Source organism: Podarcis erhardii (genome assembly GCF_964252035.2).
Source record: "Podarcis erhardii genome assembly, chromosome: 14".
Taxonomy (NCBI): Eukaryota; Metazoa; Chordata; class Lepidosauria; order Squamata; family Lacertidae; genus Podarcis; species Podarcis erhardii.
Genome location: NC_138503.1, coordinates 30,384,870 through 30,410,766, shown reverse-complemented (window position 1 = coordinate 30,410,766; position 25,897 = coordinate 30,384,870). Strand labels below are relative to the sequence as shown.

At 46.2% G+C, this 25,897-nt stretch overlaps 1 protein-coding gene across 2 annotated transcripts in view; it reads left to right on the top strand.

The window, feature by feature from the left end:
• Positions 1-2,704: 2,704 nt before the first annotated feature.
• TNRC6A (trinucleotide repeat containing adaptor 6A) overlaps positions 2,705-25,897 on the top strand; it is a 38,754-nt gene continuing 15,561 nt past the window's right edge. For both annotated transcript variants that reach the window (XM_081840605.1, XM_081840604.1), the window contains exons 1-9: positions 2,705-2,833; positions 4,750-4,797; positions 13,903-13,993; positions 14,486-14,507; positions 19,710-20,075; positions 21,159-23,795; positions 24,779-24,943; positions 25,266-25,447; positions 25,602-25,682. In XM_081840605.1, the coding sequence (XP_081696731.1) occupies positions 2,829-2,833; positions 4,750-4,797; positions 13,903-13,993; positions 14,486-14,507; positions 19,710-20,075; positions 21,159-23,795; positions 24,779-24,943; positions 25,266-25,447; positions 25,602-25,682 (3,597 nt within the window). In that variant the 5' untranslated portion in view covers positions 2,705-2,828. The remainder of the gene's footprint in view (positions 2,834-4,749; positions 4,798-13,902; positions 13,994-14,485; positions 14,508-19,709; positions 20,076-21,158; positions 23,796-24,778; positions 24,944-25,265; positions 25,448-25,601; positions 25,683-25,897) is intronic.

The following is a 25,897-nucleotide window of genomic DNA, read 5'->3' as shown; positions in this document are numbered from 1 at the left end:
GAACATTCTCTGAATGGATCAGGGGCAACACGAACCTCATGTTAAAATTACGCCCACTGTGTTGTGCATCAAGGACTCGTTGCCATACAACTAATTTAGACACAAATCAAATATGTTTCCAAAAACTATCGGTTTGCTCATGGTTTTTCCATTCTCCTCTCCTTAAGATGCTAGACAAAGGCCACAGGAAATTCACCCCATTCCCTTGATTTTCCCCTATTGATGTTTTCTCAGAAGCCTTGACTACAAATTGCAGACCCAGGAAGATAAAGGAAGGGGGGGCAATGCTTTGATTGTTATGCTTCAAGTGTTCTGTGAATCCTGTGAGTCTCTTGTATTTAAATGCTGTTTTTGTGCCTTGACTCAAAATAAATCAAGCTGGTGATGGCAGGAATTATGTGATCTCTCTGACTGTGGAGCATAAGAGCAGAGTTGTAACTGGAGATAGATAGGCTGAGGAATACACATTTGACTGGTGGCCTCATATTGTGGTTATTCCTTATTAGATTATTTTATCCAGGCTGTTATTGAACTTATGCTTCACTGAAATCAATGAGCAAATATAGTAATGAATTAATTTAAGTCATATTGATTTCAAAGGGATCTAAGGTCAGATCCAGATCATGACCTGTTAACAGCTTGCAAAGGAACTCAAGGACAGCTCAGTTGTTGGGATGCCTCCAGCCTGTCACTAACTTGGAGGAGGGTTCAAAGTGCATACCGGAATTTTAGGCTTGTGCAATTAAAGGAGATTAAAGTGTTCTGTTGCCCTAGCAAAACAAATTTAAAAATGAACTTTTTGCAGTTTGGAAAGTGACAAGAAAATCAGGACAAATGCTCATTGTTGTATAACTGTCCCATAAATAAATCAGAGTGGATGCTCAATAAAGACTGGTCATCATGTAACTTCTGCATAAGCTTTCTATAAAGCAAATCAAGATGAATACTCAGTAAACAGGAAATCTGGAGGAACCCTTGGTCTCAGATAAGGGAAACCCACTGCCAGCAGAAATCCCTCCTAGGCTATGAAGCTCACTGACAAACCTTGGGCAAAATAGTTTCTCTATTTCTCTCCCTCTCATAGCCCAACCTCATAACTTTCACAGGACAGCTGCAGGGCTAAAACACATTCTGAGACTGGCTGGGGCTGATGGGAGTTGTAGTCTAAAACATCTGAATGACATCAGGATCGTGAAGGCTGATATAAACAACGACAAGGCTAATTACACTGAACAGTTGTAATTGCTCAGATCATCAACTGTATTTCTGAACAGCACGAAAAACATCAACTCCTTAAGTTGTTAGAAGCAAAGCATCAGAGAGACATGAGAGAAATGCTGATAAGGCTTATCTGGCAGGCTTATGGGCAAGAGTAGCTCATTAATGGGGCAGGCAGCAGAGAGTCAGCTTAACTTATCCAGAGGTGCCATCTCTTATTCTCTTGGTGAAGGAGGGAGGGAAAGGGGAGTTGCTACCCTTGACCTAACCTTGACCAACAGGGAAGAACTGACCGAAGGAGTGGAAGTGGCAGGAACCTCAAGGGAAAGTGACCGTGTCATCTTGGGATTTGTGATAGAAAAACATAGCCAAGTGTACACCATGGAAGGCCAAGTTCACACAGCTCAAGCAACAGTTGGGTAGGATGCCATTGGTACACATTAAAAGAGGGAGGGAGGTTATAAAAAGTGAAATACTGAAGGCACAGCCACAAGCTGCGGAGGGTGGGGTGGGGGGCTGAGACAGCTAAAAGAGCACAACTGTGGCATTAAAGGGACATCTATGGGAGATGGGAGGAAGGCCACATTACCAGGGAAGGGCCATTGCTCAAGGGTAGAACACGTGCTTTGAATGCAGAAGGTCTCCGGCTCTGTCTCCCGAGGCATCGCCAGTTAGGGCTGGGAGAGAAATTCCTGCCTGAAACCCTGGAGAGCCGCTGCCAGTCCGTGTAGGCCAGGGGTGGCCAACACCCAAGACACTGCGATCTACGCACAGAGTTAAAAACTGCCAGTGATCTACCCCCTTTTGGGGGGCTCAGGTCAAGGTTGTTGCGCTTTTTTTAGGAAGGAGGGAAGCCCCGCTTTTTGGAGGTGCAGGGCTGTTGAGCTTTTTTTTTTTAAGGGAAGCCAAAGTTGTTGAGCTTCTTTGGGGGGAGCCAGTGATCTACCAGTGATCTCCCACAGACGTCCGGTGATCTACTGGTAGATCACGATCTACCCGTTAGACGTGCCTGGTGTAGGCAATATTGAGCGAGATGGACCCAAGCCTACCTCGCAGGGTCGCTGTGTGAATAAAATGGAGTGCGGGGAGGGGGAGCGTGTGCGCCACCTAGCGCTCCTTAGAGGAAAAGAGGCGCGCTATAAGAAATGCAGCAACCGAGCTGATGAATAAGCCGCTTCCCTACATCCACGGAGAGGACTCTTTTGCCCCTTCTTCCACCACATTTTTTCTAACACTTCGTTCCACGGCGGATCCGCCGCGCCAATTCGACCTCCCTCCCTCCCTCCCTCTCCCGCCCGTTGCTAGGGCGCCATGTTGGCGGCGACGGGAGCCCCGCCGGAAGTGCTTCCCGCCGACGGGGGGAGGCGGGGCGTCCGCTTCCGGGGCGGGGCGGGGACGGGGCTGCTGGGGAGTCTCCTCCGTGAGGGAGGCTGGAAATGGCGGCGGCTGGGAGGGGGGAGAAGAAGAAGAGGCGGAGGCGGAGGCGGCCGACCCGGGTGGAGCAGCAGCAGCAGGAGGCAGCCGAGGCCACCCTGCCGGGGACCCCCAGGCCGGGGCGCCGGGAATAAGAGGCGGAGCAGGCGACACCCCCGCCGCCCCCCCCAAAGCACATGCGGTAAGGAGGGGGCGCCGTGGTCCGGGTTAGGGGGGGTGTCGTTTGCAGGACAAGGTGCAGCCGGGAACAAATATTCCTCTCAGATATGTCTCCCCAGCACCTTAAAAAAGCCCCTCACTAAACATGGCGCGCGAGGGCCGGGCCTGCCCCCCCCCCATTTTGCTGCTGCGCTAGCGCTCCGCCTTGCACAGAGCTGCCCGAGAGAGAAATGCGCGCCCCGCCGCCGCCGCCCCGTGCCCGCGCTTTGCGTGCGCCTTCGCCCCGGGGAGGCTGCAAAGCGGTGCATGGCGCCCGGGGGGAGGAGAGGGAAGAGAGAGTGGGAAAAGAGAAAGAGAGAGTCTCCTCTTCTGATTACTTCAGCTGCAAATGCAAGAAAGCGTGAAAGGGGGCCCCTGCGAGGAAGCGGAAATTTCGCTCGCCCCCCCCCCTCCCCGCGCCGGCCCGCAGCAGAGGATGGCGCGAGAGGAGGAGGAGGAGTGCAGCGCAGGCAGCCGTCCACCCATCCTGCGCTCATTGCAGACAGGAGGCGGTGGGTGCCCTTATGCCAAATGAGAAATACTTGCAATGAGGCTGGGGTGCAGCCTGCTCGCCCCAGATTTGCCCAGATGGAAGGAAAGGATGTCTACCCCACCCAAAAAAATAGCATCTAAATAGAACTAATGGGGTGCATGGGCAGAGGAGGTGCTTTCAGTCGAGCTCCCTAGGGTGCATTCTTAGATGGAGAGGAGGGGTGCCCCTGTTGTAATAAATAGCATAAAAGTCTGTGCCACCCTGTTGGCCTGACAGTGGCTGTACCCTTAGGATGCCCTCTGTAGATCCCTGCAGGGTGAGCAGCGTTGAAGGGCCTCAATAGAGTACAAGTTGCTGAGCTTTTACCTCTTTAGCTGCCAGGACCACTTAAGTTCTGAACCCCCCCCCCCTTTATTTTAATTGAATGAACACTGGAGAGGTATGAAAATACCACCCCATCCATTTGTTGGGCACACATTTGTATACAGTAGCAGCTGCGTCTTTAGCAAAACAGCTGATAGAAGTACGTATGTCTCCATGTTCTGTTGCAGGTAGAATCTGGCCTAACCATTAATCCACTTCCTATAATTCCTTTGCTCTGAGCCCAGAGGGTGGGAAGTTACAGCATGTTTCCAGCTCAGCCATAGATTCGAATCTCTTTTGGACATATTAAGAGCACTTAATGTTGTGGTTCCATGTTTGGTGCCTAGGCCTCAGTCCCACCTAGGGCAGAGTGTTGCAAGTATGGTGTACCCTACATGCAGTGAATGTTCTTGTGGAGCACATCAAGCAATAGCAATTTCTGTTCTGAAGCTATATTATTAATAAACTTTGTTTGCTAATCTTACAAGCTGGTGCTGAGCTGTATAGTTCTAGCTTTTTTGGGACAGGGCTTCTCAATGCATTCCAGCTTTGTCTCTGGTGCTATCTGAGTCTATCCTGTTAGCTGCTTTTGCGGGCCTCACTTATCTTTCACCTGCACCTTCACATTAGTGCATCTGATTAAATGGGTCGTTGCCTACAACAACTTCAGCAGTTTTAAATGTGTCGATTTTGAAGGTGCCACAAAGCTCCTTCCTTGGGTTTTCTTGCAAGCGGTTGACATGGTTGTCTTCCTGTTGGTGCCAGAAATACATGTTGTGCTTAGAACGGGACTGATGAGGGTTTTCAGCTGCTGAACTCTTGCTGCACCAACACGTGTGTTCGTGTGCACTGCTTTTCTCAGCCAGCTAGTGCATATGTGTATTTTTATTCATTGCATATTCATTTCTCATTTAACTGTGCACAATAAAACAATCCTTTGGTCAGACAAATCATTGGTCAGACAAGTATGCCTGTATTTGTACTTCTGATTTGTTACTGCCTAGGCTTGTTTTCTTGATGGGGATATGTGTGTTCTTTTTCAGAGTGTTGGAAGCTAAAGCTACCAAAGAAGTCGAAAGAAAACTAAGCAGGTAAGTCATAAATAAAAGGGCAGAGAATGAATTGAAGGGCATGTAGGAATTGGGTGCTTAGACAATTGACAGTTTGTGTGATTTGTTTTAAAGAAATGTGGTGAAACTTCCTTACAAAAAGTAATTGAGCAGAGGGGTCCTTTGTGAAGCGGCGTCCTCCACTCCTTTAAATATCTTGCCGAACATATTTTCTTTTGCTACATTTAAACTGTTGCCAGAAGCAAGCAAGAGCAAAAAATGAATGCAGGGTTTGTTTGCTGTGTGTGTTTTTCATCCTTGCCTAGCCAAATGGATTTTTATTGGCTGGAAATCATCGCTGGCCTTGAACTCAACACAAGCCGCATCTTGTGAAATAAACATTTGTTCCTTTCTATGTGCTGTATTAAGGAGTGTGAGAAGTAGCTGCTTGCTAATAGCCAGGGAAAATTGAAACTTCCCATTACTACAGTAGTAATAGAAACTTTGGAGTTAGCTTAAGAGAATGGGGGGTAAATATCTGACCAAAGTATTTTTCAGTACTTTTGTGCTCCTCCTTTATCTTTGCAAAGAGGTAGACCACTATTCCCATAGTGCAGCTAGGCAATTGAGAATGAGATCACTCAGATCGAAACCCTGCAAAGTACCGGTACCTGCTCAAGAGCTTTCTGTTTTCTTGCATTACGCATATATGTCAGATAGTATTCTTTTTGCACTTGTAAGGAACTGATCTTTTAGTGTGGCAGCACCTACACTTTGGAATTCCCTGCCTATTGATATCAAGCAGGTGCCTTCACTGTACCCATTTGGGCGCCTGCTTAAAGCATTTCTGCATATGTAAGCCTATCCAGTTACGTAGATGTTGATGTGTTTTAGTTTCTTTTGCTTTTAGTTATTTTGAAATGTCTTTAATTGTTTTTAAATTTTTATTTAGGATTTAAATATTTATTGTATACTGCATAGTAGTTTTGTAAACTGCTTAAGTGCTATATACATTTTGTTAAATAGAAACTAAAAGCACTTTTGATTAGGGATGCTTACCCAAATATGTTAAAAGTTGACCTGTATTTTATTTAGTAATTTTAGCTTAACTACTGATTTTAATTACATTCTGAATTTTTTTGAAAACAAATTCACCTATTAACTTTTTTTAAAAAAAAAATGTATTGCATATTTCTCTTTTTTATACACTATTTACAGTTAAGTCATGTACAGATGGTTAAATAATGATGTCTAGCCCCACCCAGACCCCCCTCACCTTGCTGCACTCTGTTTGATAACTGCCCTCCCCCTTAACTGGCCACAATTTGGTCTTAGACAATAGACAGGAAGTTAATTATTTTAAATGTCTGTATACCTCATTTCAGCTCTAACAGCCTCCCGAGCATACACCCAAATGTTGAAAAATGAAAACTGTATCTTGTCAAGATTTATACAGTTAAAAACAAGACATCCTGAAAAACCCTGACTTGAGTTGCAGAGCAGAAATCAAGGCTACTACATCTTGTCTTGGTTTTGGTTTTTTAATGTATAGTAATTGTGATAGTTCTGCACATCAGTAGAAGGCCAAGAAGAGTAGTTTATTGTTAATCTACTGAACATTGCCATTTAATTCTTAGAAACATAGAAACAAGCATATGAGCCATCACAGCATATGAGCTGTGGCCCTCTCTACTCCCAACAGTTTCCAGCTGGCATTCATATTTCAGTACTAGTTGGTCGCTGTAATACTGGGAGGTGAAAAGATCCGATTTTTGCTGCGTTTTGTAATCCAGGGCTGAGCTGATGTTTAATGGCTGCTCGGAGCCTTTCCTAAGTTCACGAAAATAAAATAAATACTTCAACAATAAAACCCATATGCAATAACAGCATGAAAATGAACAAGAGCTATAATGAAAGCATTCAACTTTGCATTGTCACAAGTGAGGAGTAAATAAGAAGGAATATATGTAATCCCTTTCAAGGGAGGTGTTCGTATTTCTGCTTTTGAAGAAAAGCATGCTCCCAGTTGAAACAATCATCTGCAAATGCTACCAAAAAGGGCCCTGTCCTCCCCACTCCCCAATTCCTTCTAGTCTCTATTCGCCTTGGAAGGAAGGGCCCACTTTTCTGTCCTAGAAAAGAAAACAGTTGAGAACTCTGATTTATGCAAAGGACTTTGCTCACATGATTCTTGCCGTGAAGCAGGTAGAGAAGCAAGTGTAAAAACGCTGAACTCTCCAAGGATGCCTTTGTCATTGTGAACACAGCTGTAGTTTTCTTGGTCAAATCTGTTGCTGCAGGCGTGTTTAAAGTGAAACTGGCAGTGGAAGGATAGTGTGTTTCATTACAGGAGGATTTTTATAGGGTGTCATGGGACTCCTATCAAGCAAATGAATGGTCAGGGGCCTTACACCTCACTGGCAGAGGGTGGTTTAATTGCAGTATCATTTTTACCCCTCTAATCTGTGCGCGTGTGCAGCTAGGGTAAATTTGAAATAATGGTACTGCTTAGACTGAAATCACCCAACCTGGCATCTCTGGTGCTAAATAAATAATTGCAACAGAAGAAATGCTGTCTAACAATAGAACTGAATGCCATCAAAGCATAACCTGCCGCTGCTACACCCCTATTGGGGTTTAGAAGTGAAACTTCTAAAGGACACAAACTTTCTTTAAAGCAATCAGCACCATGCTGCATAAAAACAGTATAATAAATGTTGCATTTGTGGTGAGGATGTTTAGAGTGTGTGACATAAGCTATCTGGCCGGAGCTTATGCAAGGGGGCTCTGTAACAAATTTTCAGAGTGTTCAATAATGGTCTGAGTCTCCTTCCTGAGCCAATTGCTGCTGCCTACAGCACTGCTCGTGCTGTGGAGTGGTTCATCATAGACAGGCAGGAATCTTAATGAAACTCTGAGCAGAGTTTCTAAGCATGTGGTCAGATCTAGGGCTGGGTGATAGCTTGTTTTCAATGTTGCAATATATCAGTTAAACATCTTGATATATCACAATATCTGAAATAAGGAAGGAACTTTGCAGAGGCGAACAGGACAATGTCCTGGCAGCTGCTACTACTTAGGGGTCTAAAACGGATAAATGACAATATTATCAATCATCCCACACTCAGTTTCATCAGCAGGCTAGCCAAAATGCATCCCAACAGGACTTTTGGGTTTGGGTTTGGCTACCAAATGGTCCTGTTCAGACAATCCAAAGTACAGCGATGAGTCATAGTGAATAGAAATAATATGGGACTGCCAGCAGGCCTGCTAGGAAGCAGCAGCAGTGGCATAAACAGCTTGCCATGATTGCGGTATGTGTCAGCAGTAGCAGTGATAACCTGCAAGGCCTGGCGGTGGCGGCGGCAAAATCAGTGGTGGCCTGCAAGTCCTCTTGGCAGTGCCAGGATCTGGCGGCAGTAGCAGTAGCAGCCTGCGAGGCCTTGCAACGGCAGCACAAACAGTGGCACAATGTTTTGCTGGTGAGTTATCACAATGTTGAAAACCAGATATCGCCTAGCCCTTACACACATTGTGATTTGCAATATATTGCCAGCTCAAATATTATGAAACAATTATTAGGATGTGAATTTCAAAGTGGTTTTGGATGATATATCACCCAGCTCTAGTCAGTTCTTGCCATTTGTTATGCCCTCTGAAGGCACACTGGCTTCAGAGAAAACTAATGATTTTCCTCCTTTAAGGATCTGAATGAACTCCCTTGGCAAAATATGCTGTTAAGGTGGTGGCTCAACAATTGTGCTTGTGTACTCTGTTTGGGGCAAAAATACTGACTTGTTCGTTGAACCTTCAGGAAATTGTCCCCCCTCCCATTAATTTAATATATGTTTCTGCACCATCTAACTTGACATGGAAACCCCATTGGATATGATTGTCTGACATAAACCCTCCACACTGTTTTCTTTCTTAAGATCATTTATACCCTACTTTTGACCCTTTTGAAATTGTAAATCACAGCAAATCACAGCAGGGATGTGGGCACACACAAATCCCAAACAGCTGTGAAACATAAAAAAGAAGAAGAGCTGTTTTGACATTGACTTGAGTGTGCAAAATGAAACAGACTTGTGGAACCTACTGCCCTGTGTGATCTGACGGTCTAGGAGCTGCTACTGAGAAGGCCTGATTTTACGTCTCAATCTTCCGCACGCTACAAGATGGCAGTACATATAATAGAGTTACTTCTAATGACTTAAATGCCTGGGGTAGTTTTACAGGACAGTGGAAACTTGGCCTGCAGCAGTTAGTGCAGAGATCTGTTGGGATTGCAATCCACAGCTGATTTATTTTGGGTTGCATCCAAAGTAGCTCTGAGTAACACATTCCGTCAGTGCAAGAGTTTCAGTTTGTGCATTGGGATGTCACTCGCCCCTGCAGAATCTTTCCTGGGGTTCCCCAAGACTCTTTAGTAGATTTGGAGAGGGTGCATGTGGGGAGAGAGGGAAAGTCCGTCTGGGCAAGTGTACACCCTTGCACTGACTGGACTGTTAGTTGTATAGTGCCTCTTATTATTACATTTAGGTTCCAGCTCTCTTCCAGGGAGCTCAGGGTGGAGCACATCATTCTCCCCCTCTCCACAACATCCTTGTGATGTAGATTAGGCTGAGCAATTGTGACTGACCCAAGGCCTCCCAGTGGCCTTCATGGCTGGGTGGGGATTTGTGCCTTGCTCTGCCAGGTCTTCTTAGTCTGCTTATAGGACTGCTGCCCAAACAGTTCGTGTGCCATCCTTCTCATGAAATAATTTAAAATATTTATTGTTTATTTACAGTATTTATAGCCCCGCTCTTCGTAATAAAACAGAGAAAAACAACATGCAGAAATTTAAAAAATCATATAAACAGGACCAATAAACAACTAAGCAATTCTTTTATAAGGTCAACAAGCAAAATTGCAACAACATAAATTAATATTTCCAATTTATTGAAGTACAGGCCTCAAGTTCAGCTGGGTTGCCAGGTAGTGATGTGTAGGTGGATTTGGTGGCCTTCTTATCTCCCTAGCAGCCAGCACAGGCAGTGTTCCGGAACCTTCAAGGTCTTGGCCTAAGTAGATGCTATAAATGACTTCCAAGTATTTGGAGGTTGACCATCGGAAGTTGTGATGAGTCAGAAGGGGCTGTGCAAGCAGCTCCATTTAACCCCTTCCAGTGCTTGGATGCTGCTTGAGTCAAGAGCAACACTGCCAACCTCCTCCTGCAATTATTATTATTATTATTATTCAGATGATGGCTTACCCCATCTTCCAACTTGATTGCCATTGCTGCTTGACCATAACTTTTGCAGAGTTTCTAGCTTCCCTTCTTCTGGGTACCTTGACTTCTAGTGCAAGTCATACAGACCATATGTCTCATATTCCGCTTCGCTTGCCCCCAAAGTAAGAGTGCTGTGAATGAGTTGGCTGTGTATGGATAGTTTGCTCAGCTCCATTGCTGATTTGCGGGAGTCCTTGAGCCAGAGGTGATTAATGTTTGCTTAAAGGTTTTGTCGTCTTGACCTCAAAGCTTTGAACTAATCATTAGTTGCATTTCTAAGATGGGTATTCCATAAATGCACCAAGCAAAAGGCACATAATTTGCGTGAGGCCAGCTGCCTTAAGGCCTGGAATCTAGCACAGGCGGATGTCTGTTTCAGCTCTTTGATTTGCCCTTTTGTTCTTAAACCGAATGTAACTGATTCTTGGGAAGGTTGGCTTCTGCTTGACACTTTGATGTTTGTGAATGAAATTGCCTGTTGAGCCTTTGTAAACAGACTGCCTGGGTGCTTAAACATACAAAGGGTATTCGAAGGTAAAATGCGAGCTCAGAGGTGTCCAGAGAGAAAGTTTGTACAGCATTTTTGCATCTCATGTGTAATAAACTTGTGAGATTTTGACCATATGCAGTCGAAGGCAAGCTGATTGAAATTGTGCAAGTTAAAATCCGAGCAAGGCAGAGAGATGGGGATATGCCTGTAGTATACAGTATCTCACTTTCAGCAAAGCATTTGACAGACACTTTGTGATAGCCTTCTTGATAAGACAGTAAAATCACGGGCTGGGCTTTTGTTCCCAACCAAAAGCTACCCTCCATCTTTGATTTTCTTCTGCGATTCATTCTCTAGAGGTGCAAAGGACATGCTATTTTAAATATTTAACAAAAGTTAAATACAGCTTGATTGTAAATAGAACCTCCAAGACAGGCATGTGCTTGTCCATCTCCATCCGTTTTTCAGGCAAGATCCCTAAGGGGAGACAGGAAAGCATCCTCACACAGCTGCTCTGAACAGTGGATCTCAGTAGAAAAGACCAACACTGCCTCTTGCTTAAACTCCATGGGCACAAAAGGTTCTCCTAAAGTAGGCATGTGCAAAGTCCGTTTTGGGGGCCTAATTTGGCAGTATATAATTTGGCAGGATAAAACCCTCAAAAAAAGCTCAGCTTCAATCTTTAAAAAAAAAGCTCAACAACTTTGGTCGGCCCTCACGCGTGTTCACTTCATCAAATCTTGCTCTCTATGAAAAAAGTGTGGGCACCCCTGCTCTAAGAGGTGTGTGACCAATATTTAAATGATCAATACAAGACAGTTAAAGGCAGGTATATTAAATATAAATAAAATATAATTAAAATCAACTGTTCAGCTAAAAACATTTAAACACATGTCTGGATACATGCCTGAACAAAAATAATTTTAGCAGTGTGGAAAAGAGTACACCAAAGGCACTTTTTCTGATGTCACAGTGTTTCCTGAGTATTGAAACTGGTTAAGTATCAAGTGAGAGGCAGTGTGGTGTAGTTTGAAAGCACATCAAAGTAGATAAATAGGTACTGCTCTGGCAGGAAGGTAAATGGCATTTCTGTGCGCTGCTTTGGTTTGCCGGATCTCTTTCAGGTCTATCCTGAGTGTATGCATGCTCCTAGTTTATCTGAAGTTGGTAGAAGAAAAGATTGCTTGCTTAGTATGTCTTGCATAGTACTGTGATAGACAGCACCTAATTACTTCCATATGAAGATTTATCAGGCTGCAGCGCAAAAGGTGTGAATAGTGTGTGTGCATTCAGTTGTCTGGGCTTCTTTGAACTCTGGGTGTGAGCTGATCCCTGGGTGTGGTCTTGTGCAGGCAAACCTCATTATCTGTGGATTAAATCGCCTCCCTATCTGCTTATGCATGCTGCTTTATAACACCAATGGCCCCCTGGGTCCCCACAATTTGGAGTGTCAAGTCTCAAGAGGACTTGAATTGTAATGCAAGCATGATTTGCGCGCGCGCGCGCGCACACACACACGTGTGTGTGTGTGTGTGTGTGTGTGTGTGTGTGTGTGTATATATATCACATTGTGATTGCTTGGATCTATTGACTACTTGGGTAAATGCTACACATCTGTAAAAGGTTTTCAGTGGAGCATATTATGAGGGGGACAAACATGCTTGCTTTCGGTCTAATTTACTGTCCCTGTAATTGCCTTAAATTGAGACTTTGGGGTTGGTTGGTTGCAACAAGATGCGATAATTGAGGACTTAAGTGGGTCAAAACGAGGCCAATAAAACTAGGAGTAGAATTCCATTACAGCTGGAAGGGCTTCATAAAGCAACAATTGTCAAGCTGTTTGCTTAGACCCATTGAGTCAGGCTAGCGCCATCTTGTGGAGTCTGCTGTGCCTTTTTGTTGATGCAGGGAGCAGACTGACTTGGCAGCAACTTGAATCCCCTCACAGTCCCCACCTTGCCCTACCAGGACCAAGCTATACCTAGCATGCAGTCATGTGCCACCTTGCCCAATTCTAGCTAATTAGTGAAAAGCAGCCTCTGGAGGCTTGCAGTCTTCAGTGGAGCACAGAGTGGGGTGAAAAGGCTGCTTAACCCGTCTGGCTGCTTTCTACTCTAAATAACTCCTTCCCCAGCTATGTTCATGGAGGTAAGGGACTTAGCTCACTTAAGGGGAGAAAAGCAGCTGAAAGGATTAAGCAGCCACCCCACCCCACCCCGCCGCCGCCAATGCCCTGTGATTGCAGCTGCCTTTTGTCAATGAATGCAGGTGGAGTGTCCTGAGGGTGGGTCTGTTTCCTGCTCAGTGATTCACCTTTGTCTTCTTCAGCACAGCTCCATGTGGAAGGAATTGGTTTGGAAGAGAGCCTCCCATGGCAATTCAGAAAGTGATTTCCTGGCCTTGCCTCTTGTTGTTTGGCTTAATGAGCCTCTCTACTTCAACGCAATTTTCATATTTCCCCCTTACTTTTAAGGCAGTTATTGTTATAGTGTCATCTACGTATCTTACTGTTTTAAGATCTGTCCCATTCCTTTTTCTTGATGTGTTATGGCTTTTTCGGTTGCGAGCCTCTCTTAGCGGTACAAAATTTGGTACTGATTTAGTTATTTAATTAACTTGAACAGCAGGAGCTGTAAATATATAGACAAAGTTGTTTTGTGGTTTTGGCAATGTGATGCCTTTAGCTGGGCGAGCTGGTGTCTGCCTTCTCTTCCACACCCAACCTTGTATGCTTCTTGTGAGGGCAGAACTCAAAATATTTCACCATCCTGCAGGCCTCTCTTCCCTTCGCTACCTTTTCCCCAAACCCCACGGCCTCTTTTTTTTGGTTGCTAAATTTGGGAGAAGTGGAGGGTTTGTTGTTTGTGCAGCTTAGTTGCCAACACTTTCTTGCACTACCCTTGGTTTGGGAGCCTGCGAGGCACTACAGACCTTCCTTGCCTCTGAAAACCCCTTCCTTTTCAGTGGGCAGCAGTTCCTCCTTTCCCTTGTTTCTAGTTTTGCCTTCGAGTAAGTGTAACAAATAAAATATTGAAGATTTTAAAAAAATTGTGTGACTTGCACCTTGTTAAAAGCATTTCTAGTCCGAATTCAAACCGAATTAAAAAGTGCATGCCATAATTCTTTGTATGCTTGCAGAATTAAAATGTATATCTAGGAAGATACTGCTAGGATTATTAAAGTTAGAGTAACAGACATCTTAATGCTTTTCAGTATAGTAGGCAGAACTGGACTTATAATTCCTAGCAAATTAGTGTGGGTTGTATCCAAGTAAGTTTTACCCACAGTAGAACCAGAGTAGAATAAATTGGGGTCCATGCCCCGCAGGGAAGAAATTGGCTGTGTGTCTTTGGAGATCTAATTTCAGCCCTGTCCTTCTCAGGGAATTGGTGCAAGAGGAGGAAGAACAGTTGATGGAAGAAAGGAAAAAGAGGAAAGACGACAAGAAGAAGAAAGAAGCTGCTCAGAAAAAGGTGAGTCAGAAACTAAGGCACTTACTGGGTTGTAATGGCCACCAACTTTGGCAGTTTTGAAATGCGCTTAGGCAGATGCATGGAGGAGGAGATTCTTGATGGCTACTAGTCATGATGGAACAGCAGGAGCATCTTATTGGCCACTGTGAGTAACAGGGTGCTTGACTGGACAGGAGCCCTTTGATCTGATCCAGCTTCAGGGCTCTTTTATGGGCCTAAAATGTATGTGTTTGTGAACCTCGCATTGCATGATTATCAGATGTTTTAGCCTTTAATGCTGGGAGTTCTTTGCACATAGGGGGAGAATCCTTCAACTTTAAAGGGATTGACTACAGTTTTATAGGGAGGAGGGGAGACAACCTTGTTTCATATTTATGTTGAGAAAGGGTGCGTATACTGATAATGCCCTATAAGCTGCCAGTTTGTGCCCAGAGTTGGGAAAGCAAGTCTCTGATAATCATTAATTGGGTTGTTGTTGTTGTTGTTTTTCAGGCCGCTGAACAAAAAAACAAAGGTGAGTTGTTTTATGGTTATTGGTTTGGCGTAACTTTGATACGACTCTTTGTCTGATGAAGAGCTTTGAGTGCGCCTTTGGTGGGCTGGAGATTCTTCCATGAGAAAGCCTACAACCTGGCATTTTTAGTGATGAAGCCTTTTCTATTTGAGACACCACCTTTTTTCTTTCCAGGGGGGCGCATAAAAGAATCCTCACACCTTTGAGCTTCCCCCAGCCCATGTCATGTTGAACACTGAACCCCTATTCTAAAGTACAGGCTGGAAGAGATGAGCAAAGAGCTTTGAAATAGGAGAGGAGGAAAGTGCATGGGAGAGAAATTCCTGCCCCATGCCTTAATTCAGGCATCCCCAAACTCGGCTCTCCAGCTGTTTTGGGTCTACAATTCCCATCATCCCTGACCACTGGTCCTGTTAGCTAGGGATGATGGGAGTTGTAGTCCCAAAACATATGGAGGGCCCAGTTTGGGGATGCCTGCATTAACTCTTGTAATTCAAAGCCCTTTCCTAGTTGTTCGAGGCTGGAGAGCAAAGTCCCCCTCCCCAGACCCAGTGGTCTTCCTTAGATACCAGATATTGCTGACATTTTAAATGCCTGCATTCTGTCTAAAAGCAGGAAATTTGGAACAACATCCAAAGATGTCCACCTGCTTGCACAACGGAAATCTGCTTGTGCAATGTCGCTTCTGGCTTCTTTGATTTTCCCCTCCTGCACCCCTCCATGCACTCACAAACTTGCTCTGGAGGGTCACCAAAACTCCGGAGCAGATTTTTTGGGTGTGGGTAAAGCTTCAGGGGAGGAATGGAAGGAGAAGCCCCACTGCAAAGGCAGACACCCTCTCATGCTATGTTGGCTCTCACCTATGCTTTTGTTTATTGGGTTTTTTTAAAAAAACTATCTTGTACTTAAATTTCTCTTGTTAGGAGATATTTCCAAGATAGTACTGCAGATTGCACAAATACATTTGCCCTGCAAATCTTTTGTTGAGCAGATTGATTTTTTTGTGTCCCTTGATATCTGGAGTCATCTAATGTTTTGTTTCAGATTGCATTAAGTGCAAAGCAGAGGAAAAGAGGGATTTGGGGGCAGTTATAAGACTTGAAAAAGGCTTCCTTTCTTTCAATTTAATTTTACTTTTCTCATGAGTGAAACTGGCTAAGAGTCCTTTTGGCATTATAAGGGTGCTCTGAGTAGTATCTTCCAAAATACTAGGCATCTTAGATCGATTAGGAAACAAAAGCTTTTGTATGCTTCTTAAGTATATTTAAGAATGGTGCATTTTGAATAATAGGCTAATTTGCTTCACTTAAGGGTGTCAGACCAGCTTGTAGTACACACGTGCCCAGGGTGGATAAAAATTAATTAACTTTTTAAGAATTAAAGGTGCCGCTTTAATTTAGAAAAGCAACAATAGCCTGGTTTAAAAGAAAAAACTGATCCCATATGTCAGTCTTTTTGGTGGAATTACTTCAATAAGTGTACATAGGATTCAGCTTTAGCCTGCAAGTAAGTGATCTTGCTTAGTCTACTTACATGTGCACTTACATGTGTAAACAAAAGACTATTGTTTTCAAGTGGTTATAATTTTGCAGTGCAACGCTAATATGGGCAGTATTGTAACAAATTCTGGATTTTGCTTCTTGGCTTGTAATTAAGGTCCTGCTTAATTACAGACTGCAGTGCTTTAAATATTATAGTGCCTAGTCAGTATGGATTTTGTTCAGGAAGTATGTATACATTTTGAAATTGGAAACCTGATTGAAGACTGCAATCCACAGGCAGGCACAGGAATGCTTTTGAATACCGATTGCTGGGAACCACAGGAGGGGAGAGTGCTCTAGCTCTCAAATCCTGCTTGCAGGTTTCCAACAGGCATCTGGTTGGCCACTGTGAGAACAGGATGCTGGACTAGATGGGCCCATTTGGCCTGATCTAGTGGGCTCTTGATGTTCTTAGGGGATCTTGTACAATCCCATAGCTAGGTCTATGGCACTCACCCTACTTTCAGCAGACCCTCAATCGCCCTTTTGCCATCTTTAGGATTGCTCTGACAATCACTTATATTAGTTCTTCTTAAGGTTTAAATAAATATACCCTACTGGAGCCTGGTGGCATGTTTCGTTTGTTTGTTCCAGTTGTGATGGATGAATCAGAACTGTAGAGTTGGAAGGGACCCCAAGGATCTTCTAGTTCAGGGGCTAGCAACCTAAGGCCCATGGGCCACAAGCGGCCCACAGGGGGTCATTTAACCAGACCCCGAGCCGCCCATTCGGTGAGTCCCTCCCATGCTATCCCCCCCATGGAGGGATTTCTGCTGGAGTGAACCAGCCCAGGCAAGGTAAACCTTGCCAACCCCTGCTCCACAACCTCCTGAGGGAGACCATTCCACTGTGGAACAGCTCTTACTGTCAAAGTTTTTTTCCTGATGTTTAATTGGGATCTCCTTTCTTGTCATTTGAAGCCTTACGTTTGAGTTGTGTGACAGCCCTTGAGATATTTGAAGATGGCTATCGTATCTCCTCTCAGTAAACATACCCAGCTCCTTCGACCCTTCCCCATAAGGCTTGATTTCCAGACCCTTGATAATCTTGGTTGCCCTCCTGTGTGCACATTCCAGCTTTTCAACATCTTCCTTAAATTAAAACTTTATTTCCTATAAAGTAGTATAAAGTGCCCCTTTTCTTATTAAACCTAAAGTTGGTTTCCTTTCACATCAGAACTCCCAGAAAATCTTGCACGCTCTTAACTGTGCTTTGGTGAGCCATTGCTCTTTTATCTGTAAAAGGGCAGGTATTTCCTGTCAAAAGTCCCCACCTTGACTCATTTCCTGTTCCTTCTCATGGCTCTAGGGGAGTCAACTGCAGCTATCCATCCTCCCCAGGGGCCTCCATTGGAACTTTTGCATTTTGCATGTCTCATCTTGGTGATATGAAATCCACATGTGCCCTTTAGCACCCCCAGACTGGCAGCTCAGTGAGGCACTCAAAAGGAAAGTATGTTGCTATGTTTGTAAGTGACAGTGAAAGCAGAGAGGTCTAAATGCAGCCTGCTTTGTGCCAGAAAAAGGAGTGAAACCAACACTTGCAGGGTGGTTCTTCAGCTAGTGAAACTGTTTCCTGTCTGCACTGAAGATGTTAAAGCAACTGTAGTTTTGTTTTCATGCCTAAGTGAAGACTTGAGAGAAGAGTTCTACTCACTAACTAGCCCTGTAAAACTATACCCTTCCAGCAGTTAAGTGATGTTTATGCAACACATTGAATGTGCTTCTTCTAATCTCTATTGTAGAGTTTTAAAAAAAATCAAAAACAGGTTTTAAAAAATTAAGACAAACAAGGCTTATGCTTCTTGAAAACATGTTCTTTGCTCATCTTCCTTGCTATTAAGTTTAGAGGCAAGTCAAGGGCTGCACAACTGCTTTAAAGTTTCTGTTTAGTGCTAAGAATTTTTCCAGGGAGAATTGGAAGTGGGAAATTGAATGGTTTTCTTATGAAAGTTAACCGAAGCCATATTTGAGCATGCAAGTGTGTGAGCCTGGGTTGCATTGGAGACAAACAATCACTCATCTCTAGTAACTCGTGGACATACATCAAGGGAAGTAATAGTACCACTCTATTCTGCTTTGCTCTGACCGCATCTGGAATACTGTATCCAATTCTGGGCTCCACAATTTAAGAAGGATGTTGACAGGCTAGAACATGAGCAGTGGAGGGCAACCAAGATGATCAAAGGTCTGGAAACTAAGCCTCACGAGGAGCGCTTGAAGGAGCTGGGTATGTTTAGCCTGGAAAAGAGGAGACTGAGAGGAGATATGATAGCCATCTTCAAATATCTTAAGGGCTGTCACATGGAAGAGGGAACATGCTTGTTTTCTCCTGCTCTGTAGGCTAGGATCCAAACCAATGGCTTCAAGTTACAAGAAAGGAGATTCTGACTAAACATCAGGAAGAACTTCCTGACAGGAAGAGCTGTTCGATAGTGGAACAGTCTCCCTCCGGAGGTTGTGGACTCTCCTTCCTTGGAGGTTTTTAAGCAGAGGTTGGGCGGCCATCTGTCATGGATGCTTTAGCTGAGATTCCCGCACTGCAGGGAGTTGAACTAGATGACCCTTGGGTTCCTTCCAACTCTAAGATTCTATGCTTGGCTTGCCCCAAGGGTGCCTTTTACCTGGGGATAAATCCTTTAACAAACCAGACTAAATTTCTGCTGAGCCTCATTCAAGCTGATGACGCCTCATTTGGTGCTTGCACCTGGCTGTGTCTGTATTGAAGGGATGGCTTGCAGAGCTTTAAAGGAAGGCTGTCTATGGAAGGCATGCACCCTTGTGTAAACAGAGATCTCACTGGCTGGAGTTGGTCCCAGGGCCAGTGTCCATCAGTGTTCCACCTAGCTCCCTGGGGGAAATGCTAGCCAGACCAGCTATGGAGGCTTGCTTCAAATTTGTTGCCGTTTGTTCAATTCGCAGCAGAGCTGGGTGTGTTGAATTGCGCATGTCACATATCCAAGCCAACATCCTTGGAAACCCGTTAGACTTCCCAAGAAAGGCCTGATCCATTCTTCAAACAACCAATATGCAAATACGAGTGTTTGGGTGAGAGAGATATTTATAAACCCCAATAGAAAGTTAAGGGAGAGAGAGCTGTTTATTCTGTTCCTGACCCCTCCGCTCTAAGCCACTGGGGTGCTTCATCATACCCATCATCCCAGCGGTTCCATTGCTACTGGGGAAGGGGAGGGTTTTCCAGCAAGAGCAGGAGCCACCTAGTCTGTCATTTATATAAAGCATACAGTCAAACCTTGGAACTCGAACATAATCCATTCTAGAAGACCATTCGACTTCAGAATTGTTCAGGTTCTGAGGCACGGCTTCCGATTGGTTGCAGGAGCTTCTTGCACTCAGGCGGAAGCCATGATGGACGTTTTGAGTTCTGAGGAACGTTCTGGGTTTTTGGCGTTTGGGAGCCAAAACATTCAAAAATGGAGCCGTTTGAGAATCAAGGTTTGACTGTATAGCTAACGCCTTTTTAAATCCCTTGTGTAAGTTCTATGTTTTAGAAGTCTTTTTGAGAACAAGCAATTGTGTGTTTTGTTGAATAAATATTTGTTGTTGTTTTTTAATGGTCTCCTAAAACAATTTACTAACATCTGCTCTTCCTCCCTCTTCTCTCCCTCCCCCATCAAACATCTTGCTTTGGGCAAGTGCAGTGCCGGAACCTGCCAAGCCCAGTGTCAATCAGCTATTACCTGCCACCTCCACTGCCGGCACAACCACAGCAACCAGCAGTGTTGGTGGCAATAATAATGCCAAGAGGGCTTTGGTCAGCAGTCAGCAGCAGCAGCAGCAGCAGTCGTCATCGTCCTTGCCTCGCTACCCACCTCGCGAAGTCCCTCCGCGGTTCCGGCACCAGGAGCAGAAGCAACTCTTGAAGCGAGGGCAGCCACTGCCGGGGATCGCTGCAACCCTGGGGGCGGCATCTAAACTGCTGAACGGCCAGTCCGAAGGGAGTCCAGTAACAAGCGAGCAACCTGCAGTGGGTGGCGAAGGGCAGAGCAGCAGCAAAAAGCAAGCAGGTGAGGTGGCGAAGACTTCCCAATGAAAGGGACAAGTGCCTGTAAACTCTCTCGCTCATTTGGCAGGGGGGCTGCACGCTTTGGAGGAAGGCCCAACCTAGCTCTTTTCCATGCTCCTTAAGACCCATTTCGCCTTCATTTCTAAATGTCACAACTCTGCAGAAACCGGATGTTCTTTTCCTGTGTTTCATGCCAAGACTGCAGCTGCAGAACCTGCCAAGGCACAACACATGGTCTCTCTGCCCTCAGCTGTGTCACCTGCCTTTCCACACTTGGGGGGAGTGGAGCGGGCAGGAGGAATAATACACTTGCTGGCATCAGTTCTTCCTTCACACTTGTGACCAGAGGAGCGCTAGAGAGTTTCTCCACTTAAGAATATAGGACTGTTCTCAATGTAGTAGGAAGGTTGGTGCACCCATTGTGTGACTTAACATTTTGAAGAGGAGCATAATGGGGGCACATGCTTTCTATATGCCAGCAGTTTACTCTCAGAGTGATAAGAAGCTGGATGTTAAGAAGTCTGCACAGACAGCAAGCTGTTGTGGGCACTTGTCAGTTGATCAGAGTGACCAGAGAGGTGAATGAATCTGGAGCCCTGAGCAGGGATGAGTTGACCATTGCGAGACCACAGCAGACCAGAGAAGGCCATAATAGTCTAAGCAAGAGAGCTCCAGAGCTTGGCCAGAGTTCTTAACAAGAGGGAGGGGCCAAGATGAGCTCCATAGCCAAGGCACTCTTCCACCATTCCACTAGCTGCACTTCAGCTACCAGTGGGATGTGGTGAGACGCCTCTCCTGTAGATCTTAATGAGTGGAGAAGGAGGGGAGGCAAGTCATTTTAGGTATCGGGGCTCATTTCACTTGTGGAATATATGGACATACCTGTGCCTGCCCTTTTGCTAAGAATATTGCAAGTACCTAAGCCATGTACTTTTGCAACATCTTGTGGTCCTAGTTTTCCAGAATTCTGGAGAGTCTTCTTGCTTCTGTTTCTTTGCTCACTGTACTGAATGTTTCTTTTTTGCTGTACCATTTCCAATGATGATGATGACGATGTCTTGTCTTCTCCTCCTCCTCCTCCTAGATCTGAACCACAGCACACTAGGATCCCATTATGAGAACTCTCAGTGGGGAACAGTCTCTTCCAGTGGTGACTCCAGCACAAACTGGGATAAAGTTATTGTAGACGGCTCAGACAAGGAGGCATGGCCCTCAATCACCGGCAGTGACGTGGAGCTGGCTTCAGAATGTACAGACACTGACTCTGCTTCTGCCTCGAGTTCTGGGTCGGAGAGGAACCTCATCGCCATGGCTTCAAGGGGCCCGGGCAGTGAAGTAAATGGCCTGCGGAACGGCGGCGGCGGCCACTGTCCTCAGGCCAAGTTTGGCAACAGTAGCAACAGCAATAACGTGGGCAACGGGAGCGTTGGCAGGTCGTGGGGCGTGTCTCTCGGCTCCTTCGTGAGCTCCTGCTCGCCGATGCCCGCCGATGCTCCTAATGGCATGTCGGAAAGTAGCAACAATAGAATGAACACTTGGAGCGCGCTCAACTCATCCAATGGAGGATTAAATCCCAGCACTTTGAATTCCAACGGCCACCGCAGTGCCTGGCCTGTCTTGGAGAACAATGGGCATGCCCTGAAAGGGCCCGGAGGAAGCGGTAGCTGCAGCACAGGTTTAGGTCAGATAGCGAACAATCAGAGTATGAACTCGTCCAGCCTTGGCGGCTCCTGGGCCAGCCTCCAGGAAAACTGTGATCCCCAAGCGAATGGTACAAGGAAGGCTTCGCGGAGTGGGCAGCCTCAGAGCCTTAACCCCGAAGTGAATGGACCAAATAATAATAACACTACTAACTTTATGACCTCTAGTTTACCAAACCCTGCTGGTTCGATGCAGGTGACTGAACCGGCAAGTAGTAATACAGGGCCTGGGGCCTGGTGCGTGAGTGCCAAGAGCAGTCGGCCTCAGCCCCAGGCCTCCTCTCCAGTAATAAGCAGCACTTCCGTTTCTCACCTGAGCAATGGTGAAGCAAAAAATGGTGGAACTCCCAGTACTCTGTGGGGCACCTACAGCCCCGCTTACTCCGGAGACACCTGCTCAAACAGCCAAGCCAATAGCGACACTGTGAATGCAAACCTAATGCAGCCTGGGCTCAGCGGGACCAGCAGCACTAACTTTGAAATCAATGGGGAGAAAGGAGCAGGGGCGTGGGAGGCGGCAGGCGGGGGGGGCAGCACCCAGAATGTGGTGTGGGGGGCTGGGATTGGAATGGGCTCTGGAGGAGGAGGAGGAGGAGGCAGCGGCGGCCGGAGGGGTCCTGCCCAAAGCACCACCTTAGCCGACGGAGAGTGGAACAAACTTCCAAGCAACCCTCACGCCTCCAAGGGCGGCAGCGGGAACAGTAAGAAGTTTACAAACATGCGGAAATCTTCTGAGGAGGAGAGTGCCGCAGTCGACATCCAGAGTTTTGCAGCAATTCAGAATGTGGAGCAGAACGGCGGGTGGACGAAAAGCAGTATTGGGGATAGCGACGGCAGTACCGAGAGCCCCGAGGAAAGATCCGCCACGGAAGGGGCGAACCGCGAAAGGAGGAAAGCTGACCAGCACGCGTTGCTCCAGAGCATAGTGAACAGGACAGATCTGGACCCCCGGGTCCTTTCCAATTCCGGTTGGGGACAGACTCCGATCAAACAAAACACTGCCTGGGACACAGAGGTTTCTTCAAGAGGGGAGAAGAAGACTGACAATGGGACAGAGGCCTGGGGGGGCTGTATGGCCCAAGCCTGCGGCTCAGGGGGCCTCACAGAGAGGTCCAGCTTGCATGGCAACAACGCTCCATCCAGCCAGGGTTGGGGCGATCCAAAGTCTGCTACAAGGTGGGGGGACTCCAAAGTCTCCAGCACCCAGGGGGGGTGGGAAGAGGGCTCTGCTTCCACTGCACAGGCCAAGGGCAATCAATCATGGGGGAGCGGCAAAGAGGACAGGTGCTCATCATCGCAGTGGAGCGACCCAGACAAGCTCAAGCAGGGGTGGGGAGATGGGCAGAAGGCAAGCCCCGGGTGGGCGGCCCCAGCTGTCGACGGCTGGGGGGAGAACCTGAGAAGCAATCATTGGGGCGAGGTGAAGAAATCCAGTTCCGGCAGCAGCGACAGCGACAAGTCGACCTCTGGCTGGAAAGAGCCGGGCAAGTCCGGCGCTGCGCACTGGGGGGGAGGCGGCGGCAACAACAACTCCAAGCCAACGAGCTGCACGGGATGGGAAGAGTCTGCCAAGCCAAGCCAAAGCCAGGGGTGGGGAGAATCTCCTAAGCCAAGCCGCTCCCAGAGCTGGGGGGGAGAGGCACCCTCCAAGCGCCCTCCTTCCCCAGACTGGAGCAAGCAACAAGAGGTGGGCTGCTGGGGGGCACCGTCTGCGGCAAGCAAGCCGCCGGCTGCAGGATGGCTGGGAGGACCAATGCCGTCCGCAGCCAAGGAAGAGGAGCCCACCGGGTGGGAGGAGCCATCCCCCGAGTCCATTCGCCGCAAAATGGAGATTGACGATGGAACTTCCGCTTGGGGCGACCCGAGCAAGTACAACTACAAGAATGTGAACATGTGGAACAAGAACACTCTGAACAGTGGCAGCAGCTGTTCAGACCAGCAGGCACAGGGACTGCAGCAAGGGCTTTCTTCAAGCGCCATGAGCAGCATGGATACTGGTGGCGGCAGTGGCGGCAGCTCTGGTAAGGCTCCATTTTCCATGATCTGCCTGATTGAGACAACCCTCAGGCGCTACTGGGGGTGGGGGAGGCTACTGGAGTGTCTCTTGAAAAGCATTGTTGTTTGTTTCGCTCCAAAAAGCTAGCGGGAAGTCCAGAATATACCATGGCTTCCAGGTGTGGTTTGGAGAGAAACAAACCATCTTCCCATGTTCAGGTATCGCAAGTCAGGCTCCGGCTCATTTCCTGGTGGAGCAACAGGAGCAGGGCAGAAGCAGAGCAAGCACTATATTAGCTGCATTGCACAAGCATGCTGCTCATTTGTGTTTAACCATTGTTTGTTTTTAAGCTATGGTGTAAAGTTGGGTGCAAACCATGGTTTATAAAATTGTGTAGAGAAGTAGCCAGAAAATCATTCAGTGGTACATCTTAGCCTTGTCAAATCAATGAAAACTCACGGTTGTTGAAAGGTCCTGGGAGATTTGCAGAAGGTTGACTGATTTTGGTGTCTTGCCTTTCAAACAATACAAAGATACCACCACCACCACCCTTCAGCTGCCTTCTAGTCAATTCCTACTTATATTTTGTTTTAATTGCAAGGAGCAAAATAAGAATTTATATCCTTTTCTGTGAATATTTTGGGGGGATGAACAAGTGCCACACATAGCATTTTTCTTGCTCATTGATCAACAGACATTAATCATTAACACAGCAAATGGGGCAACCCAGTCAGATGGCAGGGTATAAATATAAATATTATTATTATTATTATTGTTATTATTATTGTTATTGTTATTATTATTAGATCATCTTCTTTGAAGATCAGTTTGCGTTGGTGGTAGGATAATGTGAGCTTTCCATTTGGTTATAGAACAGCTTTCCTCACAATGGAACTGAAATTGTTACTAAAAACGTCACTAAATTTTCCTTAAACAATCCAAAAGTTAGCCTAGCCATGTGTTGCCTGGCTTTGGGACCATCTAATAATGTGAACCTCTTTTTGAAAGGTTGGGGAGAGCCTCTTCCTGCTCCTGTTACTGTAGACAATGGCACATCAGCTTGGGGCAAGCCTGTTGATGCTGGTACGAGCTGGGGAGAATCAGTCGGTGATGCTATGAGTGCCGGTAGCTGGGGGAACACATCTGCTGGGCAGCAGGCTCCTCATAAACCTGGTACGTGCTTTTCTAGGTGGGCTGGAAGTGGGGAACTGCACTAGGGAAGTTGCCAGCTGTCAAGGTCTGGGGGGTGCAGCGAACCAAGGGTGTGTTTGTTTGGAGAGCTGAATTAAGAAGGGAGGCCCTATGACTTGGGTCTGGGAGATCTGCGTTCAGATCTCTCCTTCGTCACTGGCTGCTGTTAGCTTGACTCTTGTTCTTTGTAAAATGTGAATAACAGCTCCCCAGGTGATAGTGCTGCGTAGTGGCTATAGTGAGGGCAGGGGGATGTGTTGTATCTGATGAGTAAAAAGTGATTTATTTATTTTATCACAATCAGGACCTAAGTCTATGCAAGTTCCAGATGGCTGGTGTGGGGGCGACATGCCTTTGCCAGGAAGCCATCAGTCGAACTGGGAGGAAGAGGACGACGTTGAGATTGGGATGTGGAACAGCAACTCTGCCCAAGATGTGAACGCCTCTCTACACTGGCCACCATACCCTAAAAAGATACCTTCTAAGGTAACCGAGTTTAGCTGCAGAGCAAGACAGAGAAAAGCTCCCTCTGCCTCTTAAACTACCTGAAGCCTGTGCCCCATTAAAGTCCTATGTAGGTGTTGATCAGTAGCCATATATCTAATAATGAAGTTTCCATGCTGTTTATGGTTACTTGTAGGGAACAATGAAAAATGGAAACAAGCAAGACGAAACGTGGATCAATCCATTTGTGAAACAGTTTGTGAATCTCGGCTTCCATGTAAGTCCTGAAGTGGGGCGTGTGTGGCAGGGCAAGGACTCATCCCGTGGCAATTCATTCTTTTTCCAGCCCTGCTTCATAGTGCCTGCTTTTTTCACTTTTTGCTAAGATGCACTCTGTAATCTTCTGTCTGCCTGCCTGCCAGCCTGCCTGCCTTCCCTCCCTCATGAGAAGCAGAAGGGGTAGCCTGGAGTATACCAGTAAGCAGAGGCTGA